Source organism: Ictalurus furcatus, chromosome 2 (assembly GCF_023375685.1).
Source record: "Ictalurus furcatus strain D&B chromosome 2, Billie_1.0, whole genome shotgun sequence".
Lineage (NCBI taxonomy): Eukaryota > Metazoa > Chordata > Actinopteri > Siluriformes > Ictaluridae > Ictalurus > Ictalurus furcatus.
In genome coordinates, this window is record NC_071256.1 from 24,728,077 (window position 1) to 24,753,229 (window position 25,153).

The 25,153-nt window shown below is 37.9% G+C and overlaps 1 protein-coding gene across 2 annotated transcripts; it reads right to left on the bottom strand.

Moving 5' to 3' along the window:
- Window positions 1-783: 783 nt before the first annotated feature.
- zgc:171844 (uncharacterized protein LOC100151763 homolog) lies at window positions 784-22,807 on the bottom strand. 2 transcript variants are annotated; one of them, XM_053610415.1, is made up of 6 exons: window positions 22,159-22,807; window positions 14,680-14,803; window positions 11,441-11,514; window positions 9,124-9,238; window positions 3,214-3,284; window positions 784-2,053 (listed from the first exon to the last, which is right to left on the bottom strand). In XM_053610415.1, exons 1-6 carry the CDS (start codon window positions 22,235-22,237, stop codon window positions 1,938-1,940), a joined length of 579 nt encoding a protein of 192 aa, XP_053466390.1. In that variant the 5' UTR covers window positions 22,238-22,807; the 3' UTR covers window positions 784-1,937. The 2 variants fall into 2 exon arrangements, with proteins under 2 accessions (XP_053466390.1, XP_053466385.1); XM_053610410.1 differs by having other exon boundaries at window positions 14,680-14,815; window positions 22,159-22,806.
- Between the last annotated feature and the right edge of the window lie 2,346 nt (window positions 22,808-25,153).

The following is a 25,153-nucleotide window of genomic DNA, read 5'->3' on the forward strand; positions in this document are numbered from 1 at the left end:
AATCTTATAGAACACTGGTTTTAAGTGCTAACAGACAATAGCCCTAAATGGATGGAGAATGATGCAAAACGTGTTGAGATGAAATGATTGGTGTTTATTATTAGGGCGTCTTTCTATGTTCAATAAGGAGGATCAGTGTAAATTTACCCCTTCATGTTAGTTAACACATTAATTAACAAACATGTACTAGTATGTACTCAAGGTGGTCGTTATTCCCGAATGAATTCATAAGTTATTGATTTCGTAGATAAGGTTAGCTCTTCATTAGTTTATGATTAGTGCATGCCTTAACTCATCATTTAAGTAAGTAAGTATTAATTCAGGCATTAGTGAATGATTATTTATGTACTGTTATTGTAAAGTGTTACCGTTATTCTCCTAGAACAGCACAACCTGTCATGTTTTATCCATTCCATCTTCTATACCGCTTATCCGACAGGGTCGTGGGGACTCTGGAGCCTATACCAAGGAGCATGGGGCACAAGGCGGAGTACACCCTGGATGGGGTGCCAATCCATCTCAGCGCACAATCACATACACATTCACACACCCATTCATACACTATGGACACTTTGGACATGCCAATCAGCCTACCATGCATGTCTTTGAACTGGGGGAGCAAACCGGAGTACCTGAAGGAAACCCCCGCAGCACGGGGAGAACTGTCATGTTTAATTCCTAATTTATTGCCTTAATTATTGTTTGGTCATTATACAGATTAATTCAAAAAAATCCCTGTAACTTATGGCACAATACAAAACTACAGGACACTAAAATGTGCGTTCAGTTTCTTTACTGAAAAATTTCATTTAGTGACACTTACATGACCACGAAAAACATCAAACTTTACAAACTGCTGAGATAAAGACAAGCAAATCTTCTTTGATACAAACCAAACGCTAGTTGCTGTCTTCACATTCAGTAGTTAACAGAGTTAGAGATGAAAAAGAGCACAATACACTTAAAAGAAGCCATGAAAATAGGTGGGACTTCACAGCCGCTGGCAAAGCAGAGGTTTAATATATTTAATTCAGCAGGGTTTTTTTTTTTTTTTTTTTACGTCTATACAAAATATTTTATTCACAATATGGATTGTGCAGCCTATTAGAATCAATTATAAACAACAGCATGTGTGATAACTGACCTCCAGTTTTTAGCATAGTGATGCTTCAGATCAGAAAAACATTGAAGCATTGTAGTACATAATTATGTTGCATAATTGTAGCACACAATTATGTTCAAATCTGTTTTAACTTTCGTTCTTGATTCTGCTTATATACCCTCAGTGTATAGTCCATGCATCCATTTCTTTTGATTCTACTTGGTTAGTTTGTACTGTAATCTCTTTCTTGTTACTCATTCTCTTCTCTTCTCTTCTCTTCTCTCTCTCTCACTCTCTCTCACTCTCTCAGGCACAAGGACATGACAGTGGTTCAAGCGGAGTTAAAATAGAGCTGTATTCAGAGTCAGAACATTGCAAACACACCAAGCTTGCACTGCCAAACATAATATAGTGAAGTTAAAAGCTGATGCAACTCAAAGCTACCTTTTTTTCCCCCCATTTTCACAAGGACAGACAACAAGGGAAAATACTGTTAATTGAAACTATTGATTAGCGAAGGGTTTAAATTGACCTTTGTACACTTCTTACCAACAGAAAGACAGACACACACTGCTGCATAATTACAATAAATTCACTTGAATCACATTGCATAATGTTTATCTCATTGTTGATTTTAAAAAGAATTTCCACAATTTGTACATCAATAATGAGACTAATCCTCAATACCTCATAAAATATACTGTTGTTTAAAAAGCATCTTGCCTACAGATCAATTCTTCTGCTTCTGCACTTTTGTTGGACTTTTCACCATCTTTTTTATTTTTATTTTATCTCACTTCTTCTCTCATTCGTGTTGTCACTCATCATCTCTTTTCTACATGACAGAACAGGTAAAACCGCAGCATTCTTTAAGAAGGGTAAGGCCAGCCTTTGTCACTTTTGGAGAAGAGACCTGGGCCCTAGAGGTCATTCTTCTCTTCTGAGTGGAAACTGATTGAGAGAGAGAGTGAAAGAGAGAGAGAGAGAGAGAGAGAGAGAGAGAGAGAGAGAGAGAGAGACAGAGAATATTATACACTCAGTATAAGCATAAGCATAGTGAATAAGGATCTTCTCTATGTTTGGGATAAAAAAAAAAACCTTTAGAAAGCTATTCACCTATAAAAGAAACCTTTGATAGTCATATATTTACATTCTAGGTTCTATCATTTTATAATTGTGTGACAAAAATAGCATAAAAAAGCAACATTGTGGTTATACTGTTAAATGGTAAGATTGTTTGATCTTCAATTTGTTTCTATAAATTGCCATATGCAGCTGTGTACACTGCTTTTAAATGTTAAAAGAAAATAGCGTCTGTTAAATGAATAAATGTTACTCTATTAATTTCACCCCTGTGGGCAAAGGAGTAGTGACCCGCGCCCTAGCCATTATTAATACTAATAAACAAGGTAACAAATTAAAGGAAGGAAGCATCACTGCAAAGCAATACAAAGTTATTCTGACTGATCATTTTTGTCCTATGATGAAACATTTCTATTCTGATGGGAGAGCTCTCTTCTAGGATGATAATATCTCCATCAACAGGGCAAAAGGGATCATTAAATGGTTTGATCATGATGAAAGTGATGTAAATCATATGCTTTGGCTCTCACTGTCACCAGATTTCAACCTAATTGAACGCTATGGGAGATATTGGACCAAAGTGTTAGATAGTGCTCTCTACCACCATCATCAAAACACCAGCTGAGGAAATATCTCTTGAATAATGGTGTTCTCTCCAGTACTGTTTCAAAAATTTGTAGAATCTACACCAGGGTGTGCTGCCTTTTTGTTACCCATCTGTACAAATAGTTTTATTCAATATATTTTCAGTGGTTTGCTTTGAAAAATTACACTTAATATTTGAATATATGGAATATATGTAAAATGTGGCATTTTTATGATATTAGTTATTAAATAAGGCTCAAGGGGTTTCAGAGGAGGCTGTTGTTTCCTATATGCTGCTTAAGCAACTTAGCAAAAATAGAGTTAAATAATAATAATAATAATAATAATAATAATAGAGCAAGCTGGAGTTAAAGCATTAAAAAGACATGTGTTCATTTCTGCATTGTGAACACAAAGCATTTTTATTATACTCATATACGTACTTTTCTTGGTAGTGCTTGCAGGAAATTTTGCCCGTAAGAACTCAGCCATCTCTTTGTCCTCTTCTTGCTCCCTGAGCGGAGGCAGAATTATGTGCGTGAATAAAGCAAGCTGGCTTGATAACAAATGCACAAATGTGCACAAATTGCAAGAGGGCAGAAGAAGGAGGTAAACAAATACAAATCATTTTGAAGCTGAAGACACAATTATCTCCTGCATGTATTCACATATGTAAATTATACTCAAGTCCAAAGCAATCATTTGTGCTTCCCTTCCAGCTGACAGGAGAGGTTTAAATGATTGAAAGAATCAGCTCCTCTCTCTTTTCCTCTGTGCCACCCAGCTCTTTACTAGCTGACAGCCATGTCACTCAGTGGCTTTTATTGACAGGAGAAAAGAGCAAACAGCTAATTTGCTTTCCAGTTTAATTTGTGGGTTTCATATCCTTCTGGTTTTCAGCATAACAGCATCCTTTGACAGTTAGTACTGTAAAACTAAGTGGCTGTGCTAAACAACTCACTGTAACATATCAAGGGGATGTATATAGGGCCCAAGATCACAAGTCACACTTCAGTAGCCTGTCAGTTGGGCATAAACCACTGCTTTTGGGTGTGGTTTGGATTAAACGCTACAAGGCAGGCTCCTGAGTGGTGCAACAGAGAAGCACTCACCCTTTCACCATGATAACACTCGCCATATGATACGAGTGTTAACCGTAATTCCATAATGGTTCCACCAAGTTAATGATGGGCAGTTTAATTTTGTAGTAAAAAAAAAAAAAAAAGTTTGTTTTCCCAGTCCAACTGTCAGCTGTCACAGGTTGAGGATTTAGACTCTTTGTTTTTTGTAACCCAGAATGCTTCCCTTCAGCAAAATTCCAGCATCAGTTGCTCATTACACCAGGTCTCGCAGCATGGAAAACTGAAATTTCATTCAAATGTTTGTGAAAGAAAACATGTCTACAAGTCATAGCTAAAACCTTTCCTTTGATATTTGTGTCACGTCATGGAGGTTGTGGACAGATGCAATCGCAGTTAAGAGCTTTACTGAAGAGCATATAATCCAGAGGGCAAGGAATAAACAACAAAAACAAAGACAGGCAGCTGTCAGGCGATCAGGTAAACAGGCTAGAGCAGGTAATGCAGAAATCAAGGTCAAGGACAAAAACAGACTCATAACCAGAAAAACAACACAATAGCAAGGCTTGGAAAATGACAGAGACTATGGCAACTGAGCGTATTACTTCACAAAACCATAGTGCCTGAACAGTACCTTATATAGTGTGGTGTGATTGTGATTAGGAACAGGTGTGTCAGATTAGTCCTCAGGATAACACAGAGACATTAGTCTCTGTGTTACACTGGGAGTTGTAGTCATCGGCCGTGTTTGTAGTTTGCAGTGCATTCTGGGAAATAACCGCTAGTTTGCCATGACATGACAATTTGGGTATAATGTCATTTAAATTATAATATAATTTGTTCCTGCAAATTATGATAATTTGTTCCTGCATTTTAACAAATTATAATGAGAAATCTGAGGAAAATACTATTCATTAGAAGAGATGGAGGAAAACATTTGTAACATAACTAAGGCTGTAGGACTCGAGTCCGGTCTCAAGATGTTTTCTGTATTGACTTGGACTTGCTTCAAACTTATTGGCATTTGTACTTGGACTTGTCTTGGTCTTGAGGATTGTTATTGCTAAATATAGTTGGTTTGAAAAAAAAAACAAAAACAAAACCTTTGTGTTGTCTTTTCTGTTTTCGTGCACAAAATTTTGACAAGAAGTAATGCCTTCATCTAGAAAACATGCTTAATCACTGGTGCAATACACAAATGAAGCCAATTAGTCGAAGAAAAAGCTGATGTTTTTAGGTCTTGCCTTTATTTGGACTCGATTTTGACTTGGCCTCGACCCCATTAAAACCCAATCTTGGCTAGTCCTGGTCTTGGACGTATGTTGTACTTGACCAGTGGTGGTCTTGACTACTGCCCTAAACATAACATACTATACACTGTAGATTCTGGATGGCAGTTGGTCATAAATAGGCTGTGTAGTCTATGTACAAAGAAGAAACTATAAATCAGGCAGGTAGGACCTTTATTGCTGGCAAGCAAAATGATCTACTATTAGTCTAGTTAATATAGCCAACTGACATCTAGTCATGTGGCTCCACTGGTCCTGGTGATCTCTTTCAATTAACTGTAGGCAGATGGAAACATTATCAAGTGCCGGTAGAAGTTTAATTTATGGGTGATATGCTCGTCCCCAGATGCATCAAGGCTTTGAATAAGTGGCACTGTGAATTTCCAGTTGTGACAAAACAGAAATTAAATTTTGGCCTGCATAAGAGGAGATTTGCTGAACTGACACTGGCAATTTTAACCCACCCTGGGCTGTTGCTCTTTTCTTCTGGAGGCTCACTTTCAGTCAGTCTGCTGCATTTTATTCTCTTTTTATGAAAATGTTTCTGTGACATTTCAGAAATGATCAAACCCTTTGTACCAGAAATCACCTCATACTGGTTTACTTTTTCTTTTCTTAACAGAAAATAGCCTAAATATACTGTACATTTACGACATTTTCAGCAGACACCTTTATCCAGAGCGACTTACATTTATCTCATTTACACATCTGAGCAATTGAGGGTTAAGGGCCTGATCAAGGGCCCAATAGTGGTAGCTTGTCAGTGTTGGGGCTTGAACTCCTGACTTTCTGACCAGTAACCCAGAGCCTTTAACCACTGAGCCACCACTGCCCATATACAGTACACAGAAACTATAAATGACAGTGTCAGATGTTGCTCTTGTTAGCTATGTTGGCTAGATAGTACAACACAGAACCCTACATGGTTTATGGGTTGGACTTGTGTGCAAAAATATGTTGTTAGCAAAAACCTTATCAGAAAATGCCCATGGCTCTTAAAGTGAGATCTGGGGCCTCCCAGAGGTTTTGAACCATAGTCATGATTTTCTAAATGTTTTGGAATGATGGAAATCACAACCCACTATAATCACAGTGATTATACATATTTATTATTGACCTCTCATAATAATAGGTTTAATCCAAACCTTAGTAATTCAAAAACAAGCACTTCGGACCCATCATGGTAAATGTCTCTAGAAATGGTGTATTTTTCATCAAAACATGACTTTTTCTGAACATGCAAATTATGCACAACTGAGTTATATTAACTCAACTCAGCTTTAATCAGTTGCTTGCATATTTGCTTTATGCAATCTATTTTACTAATTAAGGCAATGAATATTCTCACATTTAACACTAGTAATCTGATAATTAAGCAATATCACACGAGCAAGAATGTGGTTATACTAAATCTTATTCTATTATTCTGATGTTACGGTGAGTGCCGTAGGGTGAGTACTGTAAGTAATCATAGTCGAGCCAATATTCAGTATAACAGCACAATTCTGAGCAAGAAATAAATATCAAGTAACTGCCATTTCAGAGACAGTGTGGCCAAATGTTTTGTTTATTTTTGATTTGTTTATTATCTAGCTGATATTGAGTTGTATATCTGTTTCCAGTGGAAATTGGCTTCCCTTCTTCCTTTTCTTCCTCACCTGATGAGTTTTCATTATTTAAGTCAAAAGCTATATTCATGAAAAATGTACGGTTTGTCATGTCCGCTGATGATGTCGCCAACATACTGCAGCAACAGTTTCAAACTAGGAAGTGGAATTTTATGTAGTGAACACAGAGAGGTGGACTGTTTATGAATGTCCACAAACATTGAAATGCCCCAGTACAGTCATACTAAATATAAGCACTCTTAAAATGTTGGTTGACGAATCAAATTAGTGGATTGTATAATATTATGGGTGTTTTTTCGCAGACCAAAAAACAGTCAGGCATCCCATTATGCAGTTGCTCATCATGCAATGAAATATTGTTCAATTGCTTGATTGAAGCCCTACTGACAGAAAGTGACAGTTTTATCCCAGCAAATATCTCTATTTCTTTCATTCTGTGTCTCCCTGTCCACTTTGCCTTGCCTCACATACCTCTCCTTCACCTTTTTCATCTATAAAACAATGTTACAGTGCATCCAAAAAGTATTCACAGCACTTCACAATTCTACAAACAATACCCCATAATGACAACATGAAAGAAGTTTGTTTGAAATCTTTGCAAATTTATTAAAAATAAAAAACAAAAAAAGCACATGTACATAAGTATTCACAGCCTTTGCCATGACACTCAAAATTGAGCTCAGGTGTATCCTGTTTCCACTGATCATCCTTGAGATGTTTCTACAACTTGATTGGAGTCCACCTGTGGTGAATTCAGTTGATTGGACATGATTTGGAAAGGCACACACCTGTCTATATAAGGTCCCACAGTTAACAATGTATGTCAGAGCACAAACCAAGCCATGAAGTCCAAGAAACTGTCTGTAGACCTCCGAGACAGGATTGTATCGAGGCACAGATCTGGGGAAGGGTACAGAAACATTCCTGCAGCATTGAAGGTCCCAATGTGCACAGTGACCTCCATCATCTGTAATTGGAAGAAGTCTGGAACCACCAGGACTCTTCCTAGAGCTGGCCGCCCGGCCAAACTGAGCGATTGGGGGAGAAGGGCCTTAGTCAGGGAGGTAAGCAAAAACCCGATGGTCACTCTGACAGAGCTCCAGCGTGTCTCTGTGGAGAGAGGAGAACCTTCCAGAAGAACAACCATCTCTGTAGCACTCCACCAACAAGGCCTGTATGGTAGAGTGGCCAGATGGAAGCCACAGCTCGCCTGGAGTTTGCCAAAAGGCACCTGAAGAACTCTCAGACCATGAGAAACAAAATTCTTTAGTCTGCTGAAACAAATATTGAACTCTTTGGCCTGAATGGCAAGCGTCATGTCTGGTGGAAACCAGGCACCACTCATTACCTGGCCAATACCATCCCTACAGTGAAGCATGGTGGTGGCAGCATCATGCTGTGGTTTTTTTTTTCAGTGGCAGGAACTGGGAGACTAGTCAGGATCGAGGGAAAGATGATGTACAGAGACATCCTTGATGAAAACCTGCTCCAGAGCGCTCTGGACCTCAGACTGGGGCGAAGGTTCATCTTCCAACAGGGCAACGACCCTAAGCACACAGCCAAGATAACAAAGGAGTGGCTACAGGACAACTCTGTGAATGTCCTTGAGTGGCCCAGCCAGAGCCCAGTCTTGAATCCGATTGAACATCTCTGGAGAGATCTGAAAATGGCTGTGAACCGACGCTCCCCATCCAACCTGATGGAGCTTGAGAGGTCCTGCAAAGGAGAATGGGAGAAACTGCCCAAAAATAGGTGTGCCAAGCTTGTAGCATCATTCTCAAAAAGACTTGAGACTGTAATTGGTGCCAAAGGTGCTTCAACAAAGTATTGAGCAAAGGCTGTGAATACTTATGTAAATGTGCTTTTTTTTGTTTTTGTATTTTTAATAAATTTGCAAAGATTTCAAACAAACGTCTTTCACATTGTCATTATGGGGTATTGTTTGTAGAATTTTGAGGAAAATTATGAATTTAATCCATTTTGGAATAAGGCTGTAACATAACAAAATGTGGAAAAAATTGAAGCGCTGTGAATACTTTTTGGATGCACTGTACTTCTCCTGACCCAGGGCCACAGTAAGACTCTCAGCACTTGAAGTGAAGACATGAGAAAGGAATGTGTATGTGAGTGGGATCTAAATGTAAACAGGTACGTCTTATTACGACTGACTGGACAGCAACTGGCTTGCAATGGCACAGAGGGCATAAATGTCACAGACCGTGCCTCAGGCACATCTCCCCATTCAACTTTTAACCTGAAAGTCAGGCATACATGCTATCTAAAGGTGTAGACAACTGGACTGGCCTCAACTGCTTGTTTGTGCTGACACAAACAAGCTCAGTTATAAAAGCACCAACCTCAGTCTCTCAAACTCCACATCATCCACCAGAAAGTCCCGAGTCTCTACCAGCTTATGGATCTGCTGCAAAAGCTCCTCCTCACGCTGCCGGTCTTCACTGGACTTGTCTTTATCTAGGAAACCATAAATCAGTTAATGAATAAGGTTTGATCGTATAGTATTTTGGAGGAGTTTTGCATTACAAAGCTATTTGCTTTTTAAATTCATAGCATCAACTATTTGGATTTTCATTGTTTTTAACGTTACTCAAATTGGAGCTTGTTTATAATGATTCATGGAATGGTTTAAGTAAACATTACCACACAGAAATATGCATAAGTATTATTGCATCTATAGGTTATGGAATTCAGTTGTTCTGATTTTCTCTGCAAATCATACCACATACACAGATTATTAAGCAAATATCAGGCTTACAATCACGTTTACAGTCGGCCACTTTTTTTTTTGTAAATAAAAACCTTTTTTTATTATTTCTTATGAATATACATCATCTACAAAACAAATAATCTGACTGTAATTCATTACCAAAATACAGTACTGTTCAAACGTGTTAGGCACCCTATTTTTTTGTAGCACAAACTTTGTTATAGATTTTTATTTTATGACTTCTACATTATCGAGTCAGTAGAAAAAACAGTTTAGATTCCCAAACATTAGTTTTCTATCACAAAATTAAATGTTACAGAAAAATGTTTATATGTCAGTAAAGATATTATGTTATGTAAGAGACCACTTTTCAGACAAAGATATAATGAAGGCTGCTGGGTTTTGCTGCAAAATTAAGAAGCAAGTGCGACAGTCAAAGTCTCCAGAAGAACTGTGGCTGGTTCTGCAAGATGCTCAGTAACACTTACAGCTCATTTCCTTATAAAACTACACACATTGTACTGTACCTGAGCCTACTAATACATTTTTTAAAGCAAATGGTTGTCACACCATATATCAGGTTTGTTTCATTTATTACTATTTACTGCTGTTTAAAATATATTTTTTTTTTATGCAGAAACATTTAATTTCATTATTTTTGGAAGACATCTTTGCTCTACAGCATTTCTTTGCATGTGCCTAAGACTATTGCACAGTACTGAAATAGTAATGAAAAACTTTAAATTACATAAAGAACATTTTTAGCATTATGAATTATGGAAATTGACTTAATTGGGATTATATCTCAAATTCTTGGCTTGCTATGGAAGACTTACATTCCATTAGCATATTTTGTCTGTAGCTGAGTTTATTGCTCTATTTTCTTCCTAGTAGAATAACAGAAAATATATAGGAAGGCAAAATTAAGGGCTATAAATAAAACATTTCACATGTCTGGAACAGTTGGAAACTTGCCAGGAATTCAACCAATGAGCAAACTGCTATGGTTTTTTCAACTGTTAGACACCACTTACATAACAACAAGTAGTTTGAAAGGATTGCATGAACAAGCTTCTGGAGAGAAACCTTCAAAATGCAGTGTCTCAATTTTATTCATTCTATTGATTCAGTTTGATTCTAAACATCACTGGAATTACAATTGGAATTGCGTGTTGCAGTCAAATGAGAAAAATATTTGACCATAAGCACCATAAATACATTTTAAAAAAGAGGACGCACCTGATGCCCACTGTATTCACTGATGCTCCGGGGATGTTTTAAGCCAATTGGTCTAGGGCTCGTGATAAGATTGATGACATTGTAAATTAATTTTAAAAACAGGACATTTTAGCCCAAAACCTGATTGCCTCTGCTTAAGACTTGGCCAAAGTGGAATCTTTCAACAAGATACAAGAAGATATCAATCCCATATGCTCATACAAATAAACAGTGAAATGGTTGCAGGACAGCAAAATAAATGTTTTGCGATGAGCAGCTCGGTCTCCAGGTTTGAACTCCACTGAAAACCTGTGGTGTGATGCAAAGAGGGATGTTCACATGCACAAACAAGATTATACATAATAGTTTAAGATGCCCTGCATGGAGAAAGGATCAAGATCTTCCAGAACTGTATTTACCTGGTTAGACATTGCAGAAGGAGATTTAAAATGATTACTTAAAACTTTTTTATTATATATGTGCTAACCTGTTATGTAATTTACCTTGCAACAATAATGAGAAATAGATTTAGAAAGTAATCAGAACGAGATAAAAACACAATTACTCTAAGACCCACATTAATCAGATATTCCAGAGATTACTATTGCATTATAGTAAAACAAATAAACCCATCTCTATGAGTTGAAACACTTGTCTAATTGCAGCAGTGAAAAACACAGCAGCTACCTAACTTGTACATTAATGTATTCATGTTGGTTTTGTGGGCCTACCTGGGATCGATACCAATTTCTGCAGCTCTTTTTTAAGCCTTGTGATCTCTTTACATAGCTGAATATCATCCATCCTGAAGAAAGATGATACAAAGGAAAAGGAGACAGAATGAGAGACATTGTTAGAAATCCTACAGAATTAAAACGAGGAAAATCTGTCAGTTTGTCGAGCAAACTTTGTTCTTATCATCACAAAGGCATAAAAGTAATTATTAATTCAAAGCAACCAAAAAAATCTACACATTACATACACACTACAAATTAATTTTCCTTCATACAGATTCTCTTTGTTTATCAATCCCTATAATAGCACACATATTTCAGTAATATATATTCTTTATTCTTTGATCATCAGTAACCGCTTTAACCTGGTCAGGGTTCCAGTGGACACAGAGCCGATCCCAGGAACGCTGGGCGTGAGGTGGGAATACAGCCTGGATGGGATGCCAGTGCATCAGAGTACTGCACTCACATTCACACACTCATTCACACATATTTAGAGTAGCCAATCCACCTACTGGTATGTGTTTTGGAGGTGGGAGGAAACCGGAGATCCTGTCGACACAGGGAGAACATGCAAAACTCTACACAGACAGCAACCCAAGCTCAATGTTGAACCCAGCTATACTGAAGCTGTAAGGCAGCAACATTACCTGCTGCCCCACTGTGCCAGCCCATATATTAGCCCTCCAAAAATGCCTTACATTTTTCGTATCTTAACTTCCATTATGTGCATTGTTGTCTATAACTCTTGTTCATTCTATCAAAACAAACAAGAAAACAGTGGGAAATGTTCCATTTCAATAGCTTTGGTGTGACAGGTATTATTATTCTATGAGCTGATCTGATCAGAGGCTCATGGTTTATTTGGAAAATTGCTCTAACCTTCTGTGGCCTCATTTTAATGATGACTCAGTGCAAGTCTGAGCATCTTCCCACTCTCATATCAGCTCTCATATTTGGCCTGTCATTTGAGTTCAGGGGTCAGGGATGAGATTCAAAGCACACACACACACACACACACACACACACACACACAAACACAAACAATGTGTAATTGTATAATTGCTAGAGTTCCTTAGCAACATCCCACACAAGTGTAAGCATCAACAAAACAGTGCATTCCTTTCCAAAATACATAAATACAATCCTCCATACACCAACTTTCACTTTTATACTTATGTCAAATTTCACAAAAGTATTGCTGTGATCTGTGGTAAGAAAATGGGCTATTGTTAAGGATATGATTTCAGATAATTATCACTATTTAGGTTTTATCTGTTATTTATTTATTTTATTGGACCAAAGTTTTGGAAATTCCATGTAACTTGGAATATTTTGTAGGTCTCGTCATTTTAAGTCATATGGAACTGAAAGCACATTTTGTGCTCAGCCTTCTGAATCCAATTAATACAGTCAATACAGCCCCAGTTTTTGAACTGTCCTCTGCATTGCAAAATGATTATTTGTTGCTATAGAATGTCATATAGCAAAAAAAAAAGAAATGCATACATAAAAAGTGTATTATTCTTTTGTAGTTGACATTTGCGCATAATGATGTGTGTGTGTGTGTGTGTGTGTGTGTGTGTGTGTGTGTGTGTGTATATATATATATATATATATATATATATATATATAAAATGTTATGTGTAAAAATGTATGATTTTGCATCATATCTCATGAAAGGGGCAAGACATCTCCTTGGACAAACTATAAACAAGACAGGGTCTTAAACCAAAGACAAATTTTGGTTTAAAGAGGAAGGGAACATATCACTAATGAGGGCTAAATCACAAACAGGTGAGAATGATCAGTTGTAACCATGGGAACGTTTCAGTATTCAGGGGAGAGTGACTTCTGGAAGCAAAACATAGGATTATCAATTTTTGATTGTGATAGTTGTTTTTTCAACAAGGACATGTGTAGTGCTGTCTTCAAATATAACCAATTAAAGAATGTTAGAAGGCATCTGTCCTTATGCTGCCTTGTGAATGCGACAGACCTTGGGTGCACATTGCATCAAAAAATGCCATCAAAAAAGTGTTGCCTGCTAGAGTGGCAATTCCCGAATGAAACCGGTGGTGTCCATGGTAACAGTATCATGTTTGTTGAACAATATAACCTGATAATATCACACTTGGAATCAAGCACATCTGGAGTAAATATATATTCATAATGTACAGACAAGTGTTGAAACAGATGGAGGCAACATCTTTATCACTCCAGTGGTTAATTAAGTGTGACATATGGTTTCATACATGTTTACATTCCTTGATGACAGTGTTTTTAATCCTACTCCAGAGGTGGAAAATATTTTGGCATATTTATGCTTTTTTATTCTGGAAATGGAATACTTGTACACTTAATTAACTACATTTGCAAGAAAAAAAGTTACTTTACTACATTTAGAACATTACAGCTCCTTACTCTTCGTGTGTGTGCTTACCACATACCACAAATAGCCAAATAGCTCAAATGGAATAACAGGTTTTCAGCTGTATAATTTGTATAATGTGTCCACCACCTAATTCTTGCCAGTGCTCCTTTCTCTGCACTGGCTCTTTTCCGGAATGATAAAAACTAGGCCTGAATAATCCATGCTTTCATGTGTCTTGCAACTCCTAGAATACTGCTTAAATTCTACATTAAAGCACATCATAGATTACTCTGTTTTAGGTTGGTTATTAGGCACTTTCACTTGAATCTAATCTTCTACTCCAAAAACAGAGAAAATGAATTATGTAATTCAATGAAAATAAAATATGATGTAAATTTAACGTGATGTGATGTGCCATGGCTGAGAGGTTGTGTACTGCTGTTCAGCTGTAGACAGGCTTGACTAACAGTGTTACTTTGCTAGATAACTGTGCTGCTAAATGTACTAAAGTGGCTCTGCACCCTGTCTTAACAGATAATGCTCTTCTATCCTACACCCTCCCCCCCTCCCCCTCCCCCCGTGCTTCGTGCTTCTAGGAACACCTGTCATTTATTTTCAAAAGTCAGACATGACTCATCTCTGTGAATGTGTACACACTATGAGGTACAGAAGGAGACTAGTGGATTTTTCCACCTTCAGCAGAATATCATCACAAAAGAGCCATCTGAGTCAGGTCAGAGATGCTGAAACTGAAATACAATGTTGACTATATTTAATAAAATGCATGAACTAGGGTCAGTATCAAATCAGCCTGTGAGTATTCATTACATTTGTTTATGAAAAGGAGTGAAAATGAGCTCACATGTATCTCAGCTCAGACTCTCTCCGCACCAGCACATCTCGTATCCTCTCGATTTTGAACAGCTCACCCTCAATGTCATCCACAGTGATGGTGGAGTCTGCCATGGACACAACGTCGTCTTCATCTGAGGGAGGAACTGGGGAATAAGTAAGTCCATGGAGCCAAAAGACCTTCACAATACTTAAAAACTATACAATAACGATAATGTATTATATTTAATTTCTTTATAAACTAATTCATATTTCTTAGGAGTAGCAAACTCGAATAATGCAATAAGCCATGACCAGGCATAGGTTACAGTGATTTTATCATGAGTGAAGGTGTTCTTGCTAATTATTTTCATAAAATGTCAAGAAAAGCAATGTGATGAAATCCAATCCAATGTTCAATAAATAATTTCATTTATGATCAATAATATTTCCTGTAAACAATTTTTCCGCCACTCAGTGTAGTCTGTTAATAGTAAGCATTGGTTGCTAAGCAATAAAACATCCACAAACTATGGCATATGGCAATATGTAATGGTTTTAATGATTTAAACAGAATTATTATGATGTGGTCACATACATATATTAAGGATTACAGAACAGCTACGACTGCTGCTCAGACTTTAGAACTGAATCTATCCACTTTATTATACAATTAAGTATCAGAGCCTGAAAAAGTAAGCTCAATTCAGTCTGTTTATGAGCTTTACTGAACAGATGAAGTGATTTCAATCAATTTTCTGAAAACTCTGTAAATTATGAATACATATAAATGAGATTTCTGAATGAAAGTTAAGCTGACAGATAAAAACAATGTCTAATATTGCATTCTTTCATTTTAACAGTACATAGGTATACATAGGTATACTCTGGTGGCATGTATGTATACATGCATGGCCCCTTTCACACATGCACTTCTACATGGGAATTTTACAGCAATTAAAGAGGAGGCTTAGTATCCATAAGCCAGTGTTGATTGACAATTTTCTGGCTCAAGATCTCATACACTGTGCTGTACTGTGTATGTGATTAATAAAGACTCATTATCATTATCATTCCATCCATCCATTTTCCAAACCGCTTATCCCAGGGGTTCCTAAACTTTTCCAGGGCAAGGCCCCTCAAATGGCATTAACATTTGACCGAGGCCCCCCTTTTGTAAGATGTCTTTAAAACACATTAAAAATACAGACTTCTGAATATATCTCCTTTTTTTATTAATAATTACATCTTACATCTTTACATTACATTACATTAGGAATTGATTGTGTGTGTGTGTGTGTGTGTGTGTGTGGTTGTCTGAGAGTGAGAATTTATATTTCACACCAAATTGTTGAGGCCCCCCGGGCACCTCCTGGCGGCCCCCACTTTGAAAACCACTGGCTTATCCTACACAGGAGCCTGGAGTCTATCCCAGGGAACTTGGGGCACAAGGCAGGGGACACCCTGGATGGGGAGCCAACACATCGCAAGGCACAATCAGTCAATAAACCACATTTTGCAGTTCTGTTCTGGTTCTGTATGCTCTATAGATCAGTCCATTGGTGTAGACCAGGGACATTCCACCAACAGACTGACATTTCTCCTTAATCCATCTCCAAGGAAACAAGAAGGAAATTAGCACTGGTTCTGCCATACGCTACTACTCCATAATTGAATGCAAGGGGGTGAAGAAGGAAAAGACATCAAGCGCTAGACTCCTCATTGAACCATGACACTGAACCATGTGGTTTGAGTGTATATGTGTTGTGTGCAGGTATATTTATGTAGGATTCAAGCTATTAATGAGAAGTTAATAATGGCATACAGAACAATCTAGGAGTGACAGAAAGCAACAGGACACATCATAACTGTATTAAAAAGAAAGTGTTGCCATGTTGTACAAAATTCCCTAAAAACCCGTGCTGGGAAATGTGAGACAAAAGAAAAAGGCTCCTGAATATAAAGAAGATGAGGAAAAAGCAAATAATAAGACTCTTTGCCTTTTGCCTCTTCTCTGCTGGAGTCCGTCAAGTCCTCCTATAGTTGCTGCAATGTATTTCTCATTAACACTTTTTTTTTTGTTTTAATCTATAGCAATATCACTGGGAAAAATGTATGAAAAGAAAAACAATACTGCAAACACAATTAGTATTACAAAAGGGTGAGGAGAAGCAACCACTGTCCAATTCATATTCCATGACTGGTCGGTGTATTTACTGCGTGTGTGTGTCTAATATTTTATGCCCTCATTACTCTTGAGGCTGATTTCTTTCTGTCGTTCTGCTTATCAGAGTAAAACATTCTCCATGCTGCTCACTCAACACTCAACACTTCAGTTCACGTCATCACCTCTGTCTATTACAGTATCCCTCTCTATTAAAGAGGAGCATGGTTTGTTGAGTAAAAATAGTCCATGGTCCTAATTTGCAAGTGTTTTAGAGTTAATAAACACCCTTAGAAATAGCAGCATGATGAAATGTGTGAATAACACATACTGCAATTAAAAAAAGGAAAAAAAAGTCTCTGCTTAGTTTTTATGCATATACAAACAGTACCTTACATCTGGTCTTACACTAAGAAGCTGTTCCCTTGGTTACAGTATGCCCTTTTCCTGACATTCACTCCACAGTCTGGGGTGAAATACCATAATCTCTTAATTAATTTGATTTCATAAGAACCGTATGTGGTAAACAAGCACAAAAGGCGGAAAACTTTCTGACTATGAACATGAACGAGATGTGCATCGCCTGAACACCGAAAAGGCTGAAGTCACACGTGTGAACACACATAACTGAGCTGCAGTGTCGATGCAGCCTGAGTCATAGTACCTGAGAGACACATGCACAGTGGGCTGTTTGTCACAGCAGCATTCACTTCGAACACACACACACACACACACACACACAGAGAGAGAGAGAGAGAGAGAGAGAGAGAGAAACACAAGACCTCTGTGCTGCAAAAAAAGAAGACATGTCAAGTGGAAATACCTTGAATATAGTCAAATGTATCTAGTATTTATTTCTTATTAGTAGATTACAACGAACCAAATATAAGATTAATAAACTTATTTCAAGCCATATGTACTCACTTCAAGCTTGAAATAATCATGTTCTATTGGTAGATAATAGCGCTCATTTTAAGCATTAATTTCTAGAAAGAAGCAAAACTATTGAAATGAGCAATAATATCCAGAAATAGGTTTAATGTTCTTATATTTGCTTTATTGTAATCTTGGAATAAGAAACACTAGATATATTTGACTATATTCAAGATGTTTTCACTTGCTAAGATGACAGTTTTTTGCAGTATGTGGACTTATGAGTGTCATATATATATATATATATATATATATATATATATATATATATATATATATATATATATATAATAGGAAGAGGAGAGGAATGCAAACAATGTGAACAAGGATAACCAACGATGCCAAACCATTTCCATTACACTGGTCCCTCATGTTTTCCTTTTCCATAACTTACATTAGCAATAATAAAGGATTGTGGCACAAGATGTGATGTAGAGAATATAAGAAAGACGTGTGTTTGAAGGATGAACTGATGCAGTTGTCATGCAGTTTTTCCTGCTACATTAGCATAAAGAATAAATATCCCACCTTAAAATGTATCCTGATCTTAAGGCTGTATAGATGTGTAGGAAATATATAGATGTTTTCTTCTTGTCATATATTAGGTATTTGGTAATGGTTATTAAGCTCTGTTTATTTCCTGTTTATTTCCTAATATTTTTTTATTCCGGAGCTGACATATGTTTGCCTCATTTTCTTTTACCTTTCCTCTTAGAACAGAATCACCCTTTTGCTCACCACCTCCAGTTTTCAGAGATAATTTACAGTTACAGTTATGCCTCCTGTTGCGCGGAGCCTTATCAAAGCGAACAAACTGCTTCAGGCTTGCATGCTGTCTCGTTAACTGGCCACAACATGACATGAGGAATAACATCTGAGACCAGCCTGTTCACATCAAATTTCATCATTCATTATTCACTATGCGGTTTATTTGTGTGTGTGTTTGCGCTTTTAATTGCACTTGTGTTTGTACGTGTTTATTATTAGCTTGGGTTACCAGCCCTTCCCTTCCATGAGTGGAGCCTAAAGCCAGCCCCTCTAAACACCTGCCTAAGCTGGAACACCTTAATACTACTGCAAGGTGGAGAACTTTATGCATCAAAAGGAACAATGATTGACAGACAAGTAGAGACATCTTCTTGTTCTGCTCAGATGGGTGAGGGTGGTCCATGCCATGTGGCGGTTTTGTTGCCAGTTTAAAGAGCCTATGGAGCCACAAACACTGAAGTTTTTCCTCTGAGCTGATATTTTGTTTATTTATTTATTTATTTATTTATTTAAATCTGTGTTCATTTAAATTCACTGCCCCACATTGAAATTGCTCTTCACTATTTGATTTCCCTTGGAATTCTGACAAATGGTCTGCACTTATATTGCACTTTTTTAACCTTAGCGGTTCCAAAGCCCTTTACACTCGTTCTCATTCACCCATTCACATACACACTCACTCACCAATGGTAGCAGAGCTGCCATGTAAGGTGCTAGCTTACCATTGGGAGCAACTTGGGGTTCAGTGTCATGCCCAAAGACTCTTCGGCATGTGCAGTCACATGGGAATCGAACCACCAACCCTACGATTAGCGGACAACCCGCTCTACCACCTGAGTCACAGCCGCCCAACCAGGCAATCATTTCAAATGAAGTCAGGAAAGCTCTGACTGCTCGCCTCAGACCTGACCCTAACCCAAGTTGACACCAAATCGTTCATTATCATATGAATTCTTGAGTATCTGCACACATGAGGTCATGTTAAAAAAAACATATTCATAGGCTTATGCTATGTTCTTTAAATCATTGCATTTTCTTAGTGCTGTTGGGTCATGACTCACTGTGTACTGACCAATATAAATGTCTTCTTTTATGTGTACAGTAATGATGCCAGAACAATGTTTGTGTCGATTTTTGGCCAACATTCCCTGCAATGATGAATTAGAGCTTAGGGCAGATTTACACTACAATAAATTGACTTAAATACAGCTGTAATTGCCTGGTTTAATGGTATAAATTTAAATTTATTTCTTTATTGTCTTCATTTATATTTGAAAAAAGGAATGACTGGTACTGAAGTCTAAGGTGTGATGAGACATTCTGACATTCTGTGTACTATAATTGTTAAGCTAATTAACCTATACTTATACTAATTAAATGAACTACTTTTAATAAACACATCATTCATATTATTGCTTCCAACAATCACACAGAGGATGAACTTATTACATATCTTCTGTTCAAATGGGTAACATCCAGACCAAGGTTAATAAGTTATACGAAATTCCTTGATTATAAAGGACTGGATAAGTAACTATCATGACCAAATGGTGACAACAGTTACCTTTTAATGCTTAACCATTACTGATTAGTTAATTTTTTTATAAAATCAGACAGTGTGAAGTGGTTTTGTGTCGTAGTGGCTCTTATGACCACTTTAGACCAGTGCCATGGCCATGTTCCTCAATTGTAAGTCGCTTTGGATAAAAGCCTCTGCTAAATTAATAAATGTAAATAAATGTAAATGTTTGGATGAGACACATCTGTTTTGAATCAGACACAGGCAGAATAACATGACTTTGTTCTTTCAGCTTTAAACATTGTGTTTTCATCGCTGGCTTCTCTTTAAACAAGCCATGCTATCAGTTTGCAAATCAGGCCAGAGAGAGAGTAAATAAAATGAAAATCTATTAAATGCTCCCCTTCCTGGCCTCTGTCTCTAGCCCAGTAACTAGTCTCTTTGGCAGTGGTACCAAATCTTTTTTAGGGAAAAAATAGTTAGTACATGCTGAAAAAGTCCCTAGAAGAAAACAATATAATTCACTAAGTCTTTGATCCTGATCATTTGACTATTTTCTGATCATAGACTATAATTTAGTTTTCAGTTATTGTTTTAAAATAAAATAGAGGTGTTCTTTTTAATCAGCATAGAAAATAATGGATTATGAGTTGCTTCTTATAGAAAGAAGTCTTATTTGGTCATGGAACCACATGCTATTTACATATTTACAAAATAAAGTCAGACATAATTATGCATTTTCTTCTTCTTGTGGTAAACTTTTGATTTTCATGCCTGGGAAGAGAGACGAGCTTTGATTACAGTGTGTTTCTACTGTGGCTCTAATTGGATAAAAATAATAATAATAATAATAATAATAATAATAATAATAATAAACACAAACAAAATGACTGAAATTCCTAAACTATACAGAATAGAAACTGTCATGAAACTATGATGTTGATCCAGCACAATTCTTCCATAGTACATCCTGTTGCCATTTCTTCCCCAGGTAAGTGACACACACGCACTCAGCCGTCCACATGATGTAAAAGAAAACGTGATTCATCAGACAAGGCCACCTTCTTCCATTACACCATGGTCCAGTTCTGATGCTCACGTGCCCATTGTAGGTGCTTTCAGCCATGGACAGGGGTCAGCATGGGCACTCTGACTGGTCTGCAGTCCCATACGCAACAAGCTGCGAAGCACTGTGTGTTCTGACATGTTTCTGTAATAGTCAGAATGAATTTTTCAGCAATGTCTGCTGCAGGAGCTCTTCTGTGGGATTGGACCAGACGAGCTAGCCTTTTCTCCCCATGCGCATCATTGAGCCTTGGGCACCCATGACCCTGTCACTGTTTCACCGGTTGTCCTTCCTTGGACCATTTTTGGTAGGTACAAACCACTGTATACCAGGAACGCTCTGACCTAGTCATCTAGCCATCACAATGTGGCCCTTGTCAAAGTCGCTCAGATCCTTACGCTTGCCCATTTTTCCTGCCTCCAACACATCAACTTTGCAAACTGACTGTTGACTTGCTGCCTAATATATCCTACACCTTGGCAGGTGCCATTGTAACAAGATAATCAATTATTTTTATTATGGGGCAGTGGTGGCTTGACAGTTAAGGCTCTGGGTTACTGATCAGCAGGTCGGGGGTTCAAGCCCCAGCACTAATAGGCTGCCACTGTTGGGCCCTTGAGCTAAACCTTAACCCTCTCTGCTCCAGGGGCGCTGTATCATCTCTGACCCCAGCTTCCTGACATGCTGGGGTATGCGAAGAAAATAATTTTACTGTGCTGTAATGTATATGTGAGTAATAAAGACTCATTATCATTATTTACGTCACCTCTCAGTGATTTTAATATTATGGCTGATCGGTGTGTGTGTGTGTTTGTAAGGCTAATAATCCAGTTTACTGACGTATGCACACAGTTTAGACTATAATAACAAGGACAAATCGTCCACGATACTTTTTACACAGTGTACACCCTATTTTGCATTCAGACTGAAGGCAGTCAAGACTGACAGTTGCCTCAACATTAGGTTGCAACTTACCACAGCTCGTTGTACAGTCTGTACTGGGACGTGATCAGTTATCTTCCTCACACACATGCCATGATACACAGTTTCAGATGCTCACCTGTTCTGTGCGCGTCCTCTCCCGGCTCCACTCTCGACACAGAGCCGTACAGCTTCCCACATCTGCGCTCTTTCTGCATTCTGCCAGAGCGCTTCCGCTTAAAAGCACGACTTTCTAGAAAATAGGCTTAATGCATTAAATTGTCACTCTGTGATACGCGCATCACACTCGCTTGCATGCATGTAAGTGGACGCGTGCGCGCGCGCGCGTGTGTGTATGTGTGTGTTCGAGAGGGAGTGAGAGAGAGGCGTGTGTAAAATACAACTACTGAATGGACTCAAAATACTGAAAAACGCCACCTTGTGACCAAATGGTGATTACTGGCTGCAAATTATACAACCGAGTGTTAGAGTGCAAATGCGTGCATCCTTAACAGTTTAAATACGAGTTTTACAGAGTGTTTCTGTGATGTTATTAATAGTTGTTAATAGTTACCCACTGTGGTACCACATGGGCCTAAACATTGCACCTTCCAAAACAGTCCTTGTCCATGTGTCACGCTTGCTTCGAGTACAATCATCAAGCATCAAGACCCTGATGCTCGTATTGAACATCCTCTGAGCATAGTACTGGTTGACTTTATAGTATATAACTGTGGAAGAATTATGATTTATAATCCTACAATCTGGTGTCACCTAGAAGAAGACAGGTTTCAGTTTGACTCTGGATCACATCAGGGAGTTTTTCCCTTGCCATTGTTACCTCTGGTTTGCTCAAAAGTAAGGAGAGTTGCATGCCTGTTTGGACTTTTTATGCATTAAATAATACTTAAACAGCTGTCTTAATGGATTTAAGTCATCCAATCATCCATCCATCTTCTATACCGCTTATCCTACAGGGTCGCAGGGAACCTGGGGCCTATCCCAGGGAGCATCAAGGCAGGGGACACCCTGGACAGGGTACCAATCCATCGCAGGGCACAATCACACACACACATTCACACACCCATTCATACACTTTGGACATGCCAATCAGCCTACCATGCATGACTTTGGACTGGGGAGGAAACCAGAGTACCCAGAGGAAACCCCCGCAGGGAATCGAATGGAGGTGTGAGGCGAACATGCTAACCACTAAGCCACCGTGTGCCTTGGATTTAAGTCATTAGACACTTTAATGAGGCTAAATCCTACTAAATTCAAAAGAGCATGTCAACAGTTAAACAAACTTTTGAGCTTGACAACCTGTTGTAATAGGTTTTCCAACATAAAAAACATGTCATTTTGTTCTTTTGTTGTTGTTGTTGTTGTTTTCTTTTAAACTTAAGTTTCCTTTTCTTCTACCTGGGAACCAAGGGAGATGCAAACATTTGCAATCAACTGCAAATGTCTATGGGCCATTCTAAAGCCTAACTGGCATTAGGTAAAACTATATCAGATCAATTTCTGAAACATCTCCGCCTTGTACGGTGTTTCTGAATTCCATCAGGTGCGTTAGAGTACTGCAAACATTTAACACACATGAAACTTGGCAATGTGAACCTGTCCAATGCTACTTTATACTTCTCTACACACTCTCTTATGGAATACAGTTTCTCTAAGTCTGACCACATTTACATGGACAAATTCCGTTTAAGGTCTATATTCGGCTTGCAGCCATATTATATACTGTATAACAGTGTAAATTTGGACATTTTCACTTAGGGGTGTACTCACTTTTGTTGCCAGCAAAAGTGTGTTGAGTTAAAAAGTGTGCGTTGAGTTATTTTGAGGGGACAGCAAATTTACAGTTACACAAGCTGTACACTCACTACTTTACATTGTAGCAAAGTGTCATTTCTTCAGTGTTGTCACATGAAAAGATCTAATCAAATATTTAGAAAAATGTGAGGGGTGTACTCACTTTTGTGAGATACTGTAGGTCAAACCTTACAGCAGTGTTGCCTAAGCAGGGAGTGTTTCAATTATAATCTTATGGTCTAAGAGTGTATCTACAGAAGGCAGAGCCTACCAGATCACAGTCTGACTGACATCTCAATTCGACTATCTAATGGTTATTTAGCAACTGTTCCATGTTGGTCTTCTTGCAGAGACTAATAACATAATTTTATTTTTATAGCCCTTTTTTCAACACCGATATCAGTGCCTCAGTCGTAAATGAGCAAGTCAAAGGCCAAAGAAAATCGAAATTAAGCTACAGAAAAAGCAGGTTAAAAATAACCCAGATTCAACAGTGGCAGTCCATCTTCCTCTGACTAGTGCTGTGAATCATGAGTTTAATGCAGGCAACCAGAGCCCCAAGTCAACTTCCTGCTGCTAACCAGAAATGATGGAGTAAACACACACACACACACACACACACACCTAAGAGCATTTGGCCTTAAGATGTTGAAACCTTCATTTGCGCTTCGATAAAACAGACCCTCCACCACCTGTACCTTTCTTCTGTGTGTCAAGCGTGATAAATGTTGCGACGTGAAAGAAATGAAGCATTTCATTGCGCATAATGGTGTGGAAATAATTGATTACACTGTGTCCAAATGTAAAATAAATACATTCTTTATCCTCTTTCTGGGGTTCTGCCAGTCATTTGTCCTCATGTCCACTGAGAACAAAGCAATTAGCTGAGCACAGAAAGCAAAGGGACATTGAATTTCTTTTTCCAAAAACTGACCTATTGTTTGAAGGCATTGCAGAGGTCACAGCATAGTATGGAGATTGTCAGCAACAACAGTCTGCGAAAAGTCTCATTAAAATTACAATTCTATCATAAGTCGGCAGTTGGGTGCTAAATTGATTTCTTGAATTTCTGTCCAAGCTTTAATTGAAATCCCATATTTGCTTCCCTCTCTCTAAAGGAACTGGATGAACAATGTCTTGTTATAATGTTTATTCGCCATATTAGCATGGTCTCTATCGATTACATATTTTTTTTTATACAACCAGTAGTACAAGCATACCATTACTGCTCATAGTGGTTTTAGTTTTAGTGGTTAAGATTCATTACCTTGAAATTAAATGTAATAAAGCCCATTGAAAGTAAGTTAGTGAACTAG

Bases quoted from the DNA above. Each gene is read 5' to 3' on its own strand.
- zgc:171844 (XM_053610410.1), bottom strand. From the start codon at position 22,237: ATGCAGAAAGAGCGCAGATGTGGGAAGCTGTACGGCTCTGTGTCGAGA. The intron at 14,816-22,158 runs GTGAGCATCTGA...CTTATTCCCCAG, and splicing joins AGAGGACGCGCACAGAACAG to TTCCTCCCTCAGATGAAGAC. The intron at 2,054-3,213 runs GTACGTATATGA...TCTCTCAATCAG, and splicing joins TGCAAGCACTACCAAGAAAA to TTTCCACTCAGAAGAGAAGA.